The sequence below is a fragment of the Hydra vulgaris genome, chromosome 02 (genome assembly GCF_038396675.1).
Source record: "Hydra vulgaris chromosome 02, alternate assembly HydraT2T_AEP".
Classification (NCBI taxonomy): domain Eukaryota; kingdom Metazoa; phylum Cnidaria; class Hydrozoa; order Anthoathecata; family Hydridae; genus Hydra; species Hydra vulgaris.
This window is the reverse complement of record NC_088921.1, coordinates 36,195,001-36,207,443: the sequence shown is the minus strand read 5'-3', so window position 1 is coordinate 36,207,443 and position 12,443 is coordinate 36,195,001. Positions and strand designations below refer to the sequence as shown.

The 12,443-nt window shown below is 24.3% G+C and overlaps 1 protein-coding gene across 1 annotated transcript in view; it reads right to left on the bottom strand.

Moving 5' to 3' along the window:
* Positions 1-322: 322 nt before the first annotated feature.
* The window catches only part of LOC100203503 (uncharacterized), a 19,716-nt gene continuing 7,595 nt past the window's right edge, over positions 323-12,443 (bottom strand). The window contains exons 2-6 of the mRNA XM_065790744.1: positions 12,214-12,357; positions 7,555-7,829; positions 6,781-6,909; positions 6,170-6,294; positions 323-1,485 (exon numbers count right to left, since the gene is read on the bottom strand). Of these exons, the coding sequence (XP_065646816.1) occupies positions 681-1,485; positions 6,170-6,294; positions 6,781-6,909; positions 7,555-7,829; positions 12,214-12,357 (1,478 nt within the window). The 3' untranslated portion in view covers positions 323-680. The remainder of the gene's footprint in view (positions 1,486-6,169; positions 6,295-6,780; positions 6,910-7,554; positions 7,830-12,213; positions 12,358-12,443) is intronic.

Below are 12,443 nucleotides of genomic sequence, written 5' to 3'. Positions count from 1 at the left end.
AGAAAGTTGGCTAATAACTTAAACTAACGTAAAATGGAAGCTTTTTTGTTGCTTTACTAAACATTTTCAACCACTTTTCCTGATTATCTGGAAGTATTTATCTTTGTGTGCGGTTTTAGAGAATGTGAAATGTCGCACTTGGAAAAATACCAAAAAGTTTTTGGTTCTTGGGTATTCCTATGCCATAGGAATCCACAAATATCACTAGTTTCTCATAGTGGCCCACTTATTACTGTTTTAATTATTAGCCAGACCTACTGCTTCAAATTCATCATGAAACTGTTGATTTGTTAAAACAGAGTTTTTAAATATAAAAAAATAATTTATACAACTCCTTCATTTTTTTTCTTTAAATATGCTTTACTCTATATTTTTCACTATATACATAATTATTAAAACAGTATTAAATATTATATAACCTAAGTTTAAATAGTAAAAAAAAGATTTTTTCCTACACAAAAGATAAATCTGAGTAAAAACTTGAAGATTTAAAATCAAATAAAAATAAAACAGAAAAATTTTCTTTTTTTCTGGATTGAAGTTAAACTAAAAATGTACGGTTCTGATAAGCATTTTTCAGTATCAAATAAAATTAATGATACTGAAAAATATATATTCGCAGAAAGACTTTTTACATAAGCCAGATAATTTCTATTCTAGCGATGTTTAAATAAACAGATTTAAAACTTTGTACACGGAGGCTCTCTTAGCAAAGAGAGTTTATAATTTTCTTCTTCAGTATTAAAGGGACAATTGACTAAAAATCTTTGAATATATGGTCGAACAACAAGTTTGTACTGCACTGCTGATATCTGAAATTTCCAAAACATCAGTTCGCAATCATAAAACGGATCTCGAATAGGTGGTTCTATAGGTCTTTTGTTTATTATATTATTCAAATTTGCATAAAATTTCTTATTACTAGAACTATTATCTACACTATAACTTTTATGGAATAGTTTAATGTCGGTAGAATTAAAAATAAGATCATGTGATGCACTTTTTCGCTTTTGTGTTGGGGTTAAATGTTTAACAGAATTAGGCTTTGTAAAAATATCTTCCATCAAGCGATTTTCATCGTCATCGGGAGAACTTAGGCAACTTTCTCTTGGGCTAATATCAAATCCATCTAATGCATGACTTAGACGACATAACACTACTCCACTATCATCTGAATCGCTTCGAGAATGATTTTTATTTGATGAATTCGTTCTCTTTTGTCTTAAATCAGGCGCTTCATTAGAAAAACGAAATTCAGGTGATTCACTAGTTGAACTACCATGTGAAGCATTTTGAGCAACACTTGAAGTTTGGTTTTTGTATTTTGTCTGTACAGCCATGTATGTATGAGTGTGAGCAACAGTAGTAAGAAAGTTTCCAAGAAAAGGAATAATTGGAGGATTCTGAAGAGAAGTGGAAAGTTCTTGTTGATACAAACTGAAATTATTATTTTCTGACATAAGCTCTGATAATTCACGAAACATTCTAAATATTAAGCAAACTTGATAAGAAAAAAAAGTTATTATGTATGCAAACACACATTTTATACATACATTTTATTAAAAAAATTTTTTTTTATTAAAATAAAAAAGTTTTATTTAATAAATAACAAAACGTCCAAAACAATATTTGTTATCTTCTATATATAATGTACATAGATTTTTACATTATTCTTGAAAGAATTTTATTTTGTATATATATAATTTGTATCTTCATTGTAGTTTCTATTTATGTTCCAACCTATGGTTTTTTTATTCAATGTTAACTTTTTTTAAAACTATCCGTTTTATTATCCGGTTTATTTTAAAACTCCGTTTTATTCATGTGCCGCGTTACTTAAATATCATTGAAAAAAAAAGCCAAACTTTTACATTTTTGTCTTTCCAGAGATATTTAAATAGTTAAACGTGGCTAGTTAAAATTACAATACCTGCATTATTCTCCAAAAAAAATACAAACCAATAATTATTTGTATCTGTTTATTTGAATTTTCAGTGACTCTTTAATACAATCCGTATTTTCATATTAACTTACCATAAGTTAACATAAAAAGAAAAGAATATTAAGTTACTATTTTGCATCAATCCAGATATAAATTTGAAAAATCAGTAAAATGTAAAAAAAATAAAAGAAAATAAGAAATTAAAAATGACAGTTAAACTTCCAACCTTTTTAATAAGGTTTGTAACAGCTCTTGAGAAAAATTGGAAAACAGCTGTATTTTTAGCCAAATTGGAAAACAAGAAACTGTTTTTTTTCTTTTGCTACCTGCTTCCTATTTTTAATTTTTATTTCAAATTAAAAAAAAAAAAAATTTAAATTAAAAACAACAGTTTGATTTTCGAACTTAATATGGTCTTAAAAATATTTATATGAAGAAAGAATAGAAATTCAGTATTCTAGTATGCTAGTGTTGACGAGTATATAACTGTTCATCGTCGTTTTTTTGGAATAAATCTGCATTGTAGTGAAGAAAACAAAACATACAAATTGGGATTAGTTTGCATCTTTGTGCGATGCTGAAGCAATGATTGAAAAAGTATCAAATCACTAAAAGAGTTTTTCATATGAATTTGAAAAAAATTTGATAGGATCAACACAAGATGGTGCACCAATCAACAAAAAGTTTCTAAGAAAATTAAAAATTGATTATCTACCAGTATTGTATTAATCATAACATTTACTTGGGAGTAATTGACATTTTGTATGCCCGAATTCGTTTAAGATTTGATGATGAAGATCAGGTTGACAATTTCGAAAATAATGACATGGAGGTTGTGCAAGCAGATTTATTTAGAAATTGATTTTCATTATGTTTTGAAAAATGCACAAAATTTGACTGTTAGAAACCAAATATTTTAGTTAAAAGTAACTTAAGCATTTGAAGCTGAAAAAAAAATTGCACCTTGACGTTTAACATGTTGATATTCTATCCCCAAAATGATTGATCAAATTGATTAAAACGAAGCTTTGACTATTTGAGACAATTTAAAAGTTAAATGACTAAAACAGAAATTTTTGGTTTTTTGGAACACAGCAAAAAAAAAAAAAAAAACAGAAAATTTGAAAAAAATGTATGAGGCTCTCCTTACAATAAAACCAACATCAACAGACGTTAGGCGCATTTTTTTTAAATTTTAACAAACTTTTGCAAAAAGATTCAAACACACCTATGGACGAATCTCTAAATTAACTCATGTTCCTTAAATTTTACTATAATAAAAAATAATGCTAGAAATTGAACTATTTTGTTGTAATTTCAATGAAAAACAGAAACAGTTCTAACAGCTGTTTTTTTAAAATGAAAAACAGAAAACAGCTGTTTTCTGAAAGCTGATTTTGAGAAACTTTTTAAGGCTATTTAAGGACTTTTCGTCCTTTGACATTAAAAAGATTGAGATTTTAAATAACCTTAAAACTTTCAATTTTTTAAAGGTTATTTAAGGAGGTTTTGGTTTTTTAAGGAGCAAGAAGACACACACATATATATACTATAGAGCATGTTGATATAAATTTACCACTTTATTTGCACCTAAATCCATGCGGGAGGTTGAATAAGTGCAAATTGGCATAAGCGCGAACTGGTATGTGTGAAGCAGTTACAAAAACTGGCATAAGTGCCCCGAATAAAATTGCAAATAATAACATAAGAGAGAATTGGCATTTCGCACTTATACCAGGTCGCACTTATACTAATGTTAACAAATTCTTCAAGCACACTTATGCCAGTTGACACTTGTACCATTTACGCAATTAGCGCTTATGCCAGGTCACACTTATGAAATTTGCGCTTATTCAGTCGTCCCGATCCATGCAACTATTTGGCAAAAACTAAGAATAACAAAAAATTTATTGTTGTCCCAACCCAAACCCTCAACTGATATAGCAGCAACTCCCTTGCATATTCTTATGCAGAGTTTTGGAAAAACAAGATTTACCAGAATGTTATTTGGAAAATGCATGAACTGCAATTTTATAAAATCCTTTAAATTTTTAAAAAGCGGTTTAAATTGTTTTATTGTTTACGTTAAGCAAGTATTATATATGACATAAGCTATAGCTGTTAATTTTTTGGCTTAACTTATTTAGAATACTTTTATTTTACTGGAGTGAAAATCCTTTTTTTTATAAATGATTAAAGTTTTAATTTTACTAATATTCATAAAAAAAATAAAAAATTAAATATATTATTTTAATAAAATATAATATTTTATATTTTAATAATATATAATTATTGTACTTAACTAAGATTTTTTTTTTGGGGCGTTGGGAGCACCCTAATATATGTATATATATATATATATATATATATTAGGGTATATATATATGCGGTAGTGGTGTAGTGGTAGAGCGCTTGCTTCATAAGCGAGTGGTAGAGCGCTTGCTTCATAAAACAAGTTGAGCGCTGTACTACCACGTCCCTGGTAGTACAGCGCTCAACTTGTTTCTTCGCGCAGCGGCCTTGTTCGTCAAGGTTCGTGTTTCGGAGTTATAGAGTTGGGAGAGGGTTTTAACCACAAGTAGCCTCCTCATCTGTAGTGGCCTTCTTGGCTTTGGAGAGGTGAAATACAACAACAACAACAACAACAACAAAAAATATATATATATATATATATATATATATATATATATATATATATATATATATATATATATATATATATATATATATTAGGGTGCTCCCAACGCCTCAAACTTTAAAAAATTGATTTGTCCCTATTCTTAAAACTTTTTATTGGTTCTTACAAAACACTCTGTTAAATTTTTTCAAAATTGAATGAGATTTAGGGGGCCACCTCAAGTCTGAAACTTGCAATGAGACCCTAAACAGAAGAAAAAAAAGTTTTTCAAATGTACGTCATGTTGGGTCTCAAAAGAAATGAAACTTTATAAAAATTTAAAAAATAATCATCATTTTTTATTAAAAAAACATAAAAATTTTTTTTGACAAAAAACATGAAAAAAAGTTTTTTTTTTTTAATTTTTTGTTAAAAAAATAATTTTTATGCAATAAAACAAGAAATAATAATTCTTTTGAAAAAAATTTTTTTTTGAAATGTTTATAAAATTTCGCTTCTTTTGAGACCCAACATGACATAGATTTGAAAAACTTTTTTTCCTTCTGTTTAGGGTCTCATTGCAAGTTTCACACTTGAGGAGGCCCCCATAAATCTCATTCAATTTTGAAAAAATTTAACAGAATGTCTTGTGAGAACCAATAGAAAGTTTTAAAAATAAGGACAGATTAATTTTTGAATGTATGGGGCGTTGGATGCACCCTAATATATATATATATATATATATATATATATATATATATATATATATATATATATATATATATATATATATATATATATATATATATATATATATATTTATATTATATATATTTAGCTTGAATGTTAAGATTGTGTACATTGTGAATGCAAAATCAATAAAAAGACATAAAATTATAAGAATTCTTAAATATGATAAGAAATTTTTGATGGATTTTTATCAGTAGCATCATCAGCTTGTAAAATTATACAAACTTTATGCATCAAATAAACAGTTTGACGTTAAATGATGTCACTTTTTTACACAAAAATGTAAAAAATGGAGTTTAAAATTTAGCTTTTAGAAACTGCCGATTATCAAGAATTACTTTACAATTTAAAAGGAATTTTTGATGCCTCTGTAATTCAAGAGCTTCATGGACCTTTCAATTGAATTATTTTACTTTTCTGATGTAACAAAAATAAATAACATCAAAGTTAAAAGTTTACAGAAAAAAATTACAAATACTAAATTAAACCTCACTCAAATCATGAACCCAGAATTTAAAGCGCAATAAAGATTACCAAGGATATAGGGTTTTACCCTATATGCAATGATTTCTAATTTAAGTGTTAAATGAAAATGAGTACAATGAAAGCCAACAAAAAGTATTACTAAAAACACTAGAAAAAAGAAAAAAAAAAGGTTACAATAAAATTCAATTTAATGCTGCTACTCTCCTTGCAGTATTGTTATCATGATACCATCACAACTTCAAAATTAAAATAAAGTTCAATATAGAGTTGTTTTAAAATCAAATTTTAATTTAAGAAATTTGCTACATCTAAAAACAAATTAAAAAGATTAAAATATTCAAATGGAGGCAAAACAATTCAATTGAAATGTGTACCTTCTGTACTTTGATGGAACTTGCTTCCACGTTGCTTTCAGCCTAAATATAGGAGTACACTGCATTCCACTTAAAACTGCTTTTAAAGAGTTGTAGTTTTTCATGTAACGACAGCGACAAGATAGCTATAAAGATAAGTAGATATAAAGAAAATGTAACCATACTTTTAATATAATTTTTCAAATAATGATTTTATTTTCGAATAAATGTCGAAAGTATATTATAAGTGTAGCATTATATTCAAATCCCCCTTTCCCCTCCTGTTAAACTGTAAGATTTGAGTTTATATCAACTATAAGACAGTTGTCTCCTATTGTACTTAAATTGCACTTGACAAGTAGTAGTATCAATTTGAAACAAGCAAAAAAAAATAATTCTTAAACCCTTTACCATTTTTTTACTTTTGGGTTACTGCGTAACTATTATATAGCTAACTACTTAACAATTAAAATTTAATTGTTTACTTAACTGCTAGTTTATAAGCAAGTTTCTACAAAGTTTTAAACGAGTCAATTCATTGTAATTTATAACAAAATATTATAAATTAAAATACTTTTGAAATTATTAATTTATATAATTAAGTAATTCAAAAACAACTGCAATAGATATACCTTAATAGCTTTGCGTATAACTTTGGCTCTTCTATATGCAGTTTCTTCAGACAAAATACTTGTAGCTACCATCATTGCAATACGATTAAAAAACTGCACCATCTTCATTGTGTTTGGAGCCAAAAAAAACTAAAATTTGAAAGTAAAATACACAAAAATCACATAATATTACAGTAATCAACAATGGCCAAAACATAAACCAATATTAAATGTCAACAGTTTAACTAGATAAATAAAAATGAGTTGACAAAAAATTACAAGGTATCTAAACAAGGGTACCTTGCTTAATCAATGTTTTTACATAGATACGACTCAAACCTTCTGAGGCATACGCAATATTGTGCATATTTCAGATTGATACTTTGGTTCAAATAAAGAGAATTTTTTTACCAATTTAGTAGTATAAATTAAAAATAAATGAGTTCAAAAATATATTCATATAACTGTGAATTTTTTTTGTGTAGTTGGTATTTTCAATAAAAAAAATTAGTTTTTGACAGTTAATAAAAAATTTAATATAGGAATCATTGAGTTAGACCATTAACAATTGCAGAATAAAAAAAAAAGGAAAGCAATGATGCATGAACCAAAATAAAATTGTTTACAATTTTGTAAAAAAAAAATACCTTTGAAAATTACTTAAGATTAAGGTAATTAGCCAACAATCTTTGTTAAAAAATTTAAAAACAAAACATTTATTAAACGCACACGATCAATAAGTTATACTAAAACTAGATTATACAATATTTATTTCAAAATTTAGTTTTAACTAACCTTTTCTTGTGTCATCCAACTGCAGTTAGCAAGTTCTTGCCAAGGAATTCTAATCAAAAGTTCTTTATCTATTAGAGTTATCTCATCTGCCAGTTCTTGGGATCCAAACTCAAACAACAAATTGTTTACATCTCCTTCGGACGCAATAGATAAAGAATCACAGCTAGTAAGACTGGAGTTAGAATAGTCCAAAACCTCATATCTATCAGGAAACTGAAGACCACATACAACTGGTGAAAGTATCCTTTTAACAAATTTTCTTCTAGGAGAATTACCTGTATATATATATATATATATATATATATATATATATATATATATATATATATATATATATATATATATATATATATATATGTATATATATATGTATATGTAGATATATGTATATGTATATATATATGTATATATATATGTATGTATATACATGTATATACATATACATATATATATATATATATATATATATATATATATATATATATATATATATATATATGTATATATATGTATATATATATACATGTGTATATATATATATATATATATATATATATATATATAGGAATTGTGTTAATATTTCCAGTAAGAGTGCTCAATACAGCGTGATATATAATTAGCAGAGCAAATATAGTGAAAACTAAATAATTATTAATATATATTTCAATTACATTCCTGAAAGTTTCATGCAATAGCATTATATCTGATGATCGCTATTGCGTGAAACTTTTAGTAATGTAATTGAAATATATATTAATAATTATTTAGTTTTCACTATATATATATATATATATATATATATATATATATATATATATATATATATATATATATATATATATATATATATATATATATATATATATATATATATATATATATATATATATATATATATATATATATATACACACACACACACACATAAATATATACATATATATACACTATGTCCAATTCATATGATAGATCGAAATTTCCTAATATCATTTTTGTGCTCTTTACGTAAAAATCTGCGCTTTAATTTTTCAGAAAAAGAAGAAAAAATGAAGAATAATTAAAAAACAGATTGCTGCCTCATCCCAAACCCTCAGTCAATGTAGCAGCACTTTGCTGCAAATCAGGCTATCAAAGATATAATCAAACAAAGTTATTGATATCATTTGATATATGAGCTTTTTTTTCTAAATATCAAACAAGTCGCTTGAGCACTCATTTACTCCTGCTGAGGCCTGTATACATAAATATATATATGAAGCCTTCTCAGGAGATGCTGAATAATTAGCCACATACTTTTTGCATTATATTGATAAATAGTGTGTTTTTAAAAAATGCTGAAAAAACTGAAAAAACCAAACTAATTTTATGTGAAAGATAAAAATAAACAAACCATAAACTGAAAAGACAAACAAACTTAATAATTGATAAAATAAATAAAGGATAAACCAGAATAAATAAAAGCATAAAACTAATATATTTTTTAGTTTAAAAGTGTCTCAATTAACAGCTCAAACTTAATTTAATATAAAAGTGTTTTATTCAGTATTTTAAAACTAATTAATTTTCTTAAATCACCACATTGATGTAGCACTTAGGTTGATTAATAGAGACATTTCTGACGCGTGACTGTTATATCACATTGGATGAGAGTTTAAATCCTACCAACAGATAATTTTTAATTTTTAATGTTTTATATTTTTTTTTATTAGAGCAAAATTTCAAATTTTTAATTAAGTTTCTATGTAATTAAGCTTGGATTAAATATCTTTGTAACTTTTATTTTTTCTAAATTCTTTGTAGTGAAACACTTTTAACTTAAAATAAAAAAACATTAATTTTATCCTTTTATTTTTTCGGTTTTATTTTTTATTCATTTTATCATTCTTAAAGATTTTTATTTTTTTAGTTCAGTTTTTTATTTTTCATTTTATTTCTCTTTACAGATTATAGTCTGTTTATTTTTAATTTTAGTTTTAGTTTGCATTTTTTTATTTAGCACATTAAATGGGCTAAATTAAAACTATAAGGAGCCATGGCAAAATTGTTATAACAAAATATTATATGTGCGGTCATATAAGCATGCATCTCCTGAGAAGACTTTTTATATATATATATATATATATATATATATATATATATATATATATATATATATATATATATATATATATATATATATATATATATATATATATATACACATACATACATATAAATATAAATATATATTTAAACAACTTTAAAATGTATTCTAAAAAAAAGAGTACTCAATGTTTTAAAAAGAACAGAGCAATTATATACTAGTAGAAAATCACTTGACAAAATTTTTTTTTTCATTTTACACTGTGTTTCATCAACAAAGATTCATCAGAAAAGATTTTTCTGATAAGTCTTTATTGATGATATATCAATAAAGACTCATCAGTAAAATCTTTTCTGATGAGTTTATTTAATATAAAAGCGTTTTATTCTTCATGCCGATGCCTGTGTGTGTATATATATATACAAACAGGCATCGGCAGGAAGCGAGAGCTTTAGCTCTCGCTCTTGCCTACACTCGCCTTAAACAGTTTACAGGAGCAATTTAGAGTTCTTGCAAAAGTTTTTTTTTTCTCTCAAAAGTTTAATTATCATTGTAACTAAAATGAAAAATGTAAAGTCAAAAAAATTTAAGTCATTGCATAATAAACAGGCACAGTTTTTGACTTTGACTAAAGAATTTTTTCATGGTGCAATAAATGTATAAATATATACACATATATATATATAAACAAATATATATATATATATATTTATATATATATATATATACATATATATATATATATATATATAAACAAGGCCTGATATATATATATATATATATATATATATATATATATATATATATATATATATATATATATATATATATATATATATATATATATATATATATATCAGGCCTTGTTTAAAATAAAAATGCTTTGACGTCAAATAAAATTCACACGATATTTGACGACATATAAAATTCTCTTTATTTTTTCATTTTTTAAAGACATTAACTTTTTTAAATTACTGCAATAATATTAATTACCACAAAACAAGTTTAATGTTATTTAACGATTTTTTTATTATTACTATAAGGAAAGTTTATTTTTTTTTTAATAATAAATAATTAAATTTAATGTTGCATTTAAAAAAATGTTTGATATTAGCAAATTTCTTTCTTTTCTCGACATTTGCATAAATGAATTAAAATATGTTAAAACTTTGTTTTGTTTTTAAATTGAATGTTTAAAATGATTATTTCTAAAATTTTTAATTGCAGCTTTGCAACTACAAATGATTTTTTATTTAAAAAAAATTACATTAATTTATTTACTATTTATTAATAGTTTATTATTTTACTATTCATATCGCTGTATATATCTTTTATTAAAATAATAATCTCTGCAATTTAATTTGTGTTATAAAAAAATAGAGTTTATCTTTGTGCGAATTTTTGATGCAGCTGTTTTATCTAAAATTTAGTTTGAGTAAAAAAAAAATATTAAGAAAGGAAAACCGAAAAAAACAATTGCAATAAAAATGAGCTAATTTTTTTTTAAGAACAAATAAAATTTCAATATTGAATAATATTTAGTAATATTTTTAAATAAACTTGACAGTTAAGTTAAACCCAAGGATTAACTTTAATTTCAATATATTTTTTAAATCAAAATTTAATTATATATTTTTAAATTTTATTAAAAATATACAATTTAAATTTTTTAAAAATTCAATCATTTTTTATCAGAACTAAACTATGTTTTTATGATCTTTGCTTCAAGCTCAAAAAATCAATCATTACAATAAAATAAAAACAAAAATAAACTTTTAACTTTATTTGAGTTTTTTTCATTAATAAATAGCACTTATATCAAACATAATTGTCATTCAAACTTTAGTAACAAATATTTTTACATAAACATCATTCAAAAGTTAATGTGGCTTTTTTTTAAATTAATTACTTATTTTATCTTACCGCTAGTTGAATAATTTAAAAGTTAAAAAATGATAAAAAGTCACTTAACTGAAATCGCTTACTGCTTACAGAAAATTGCTTTATATATATATATATATATATATATATATATATATATATATATATATATATATATATATATATATATATATATATATATATATATATATATATATATATATATATACACACACACACACACACAAACACAGATAGGTATAAATATAAATACATGTAAATAGACACACATATCAAAAAGTCCTAAATCCATAAAAACTTCTATACCAGGTCCATTTACTACCATTTTTTCCCTTCAAGTTGTTAAACTTAACAAAAAATGTTTACAATTGTAAATATTTTATTTAAAAATTTAGTTAAATAAGTGTTTAGAGATGCAATAAAAAAGACTATACAGCAGTGCAAAATGTTGTTTTGTTTTTCTGCACAGTAAGATTGTTTTTCAAGGCTTCTATATTATAGTTAAAGAGTTGTGTGGGTTATAAAAAAAAAAAAAAACCCCACAACCCTTAAAAGGTTTTTGAGTCAAATTGGGTCCGTCATTAACAAAATTTACATTTAAAAAACGCATACAATTTTTATATTTAAAAAATGTATGACTATTTTTTAACTAAAATTGAAGTTAAACTTCTAACCTTGTCTTTCTGCACAAGAAAGTGCTGTATCACTCATGCGCCTCTCTAAAATATTTTCATGTCTTTTTACAGCGTAATTGTTCTTAGAGATGCTACAACTGCTGCAAGATTTACGCTCCAACCCAAATTCAAAGCTCTCTTTATCTGTAGATTGTGAAAATCATTTATATACTTTTTGATAGTTAATTATATAAATACATATACAATTAAATATTAAATATATATATATA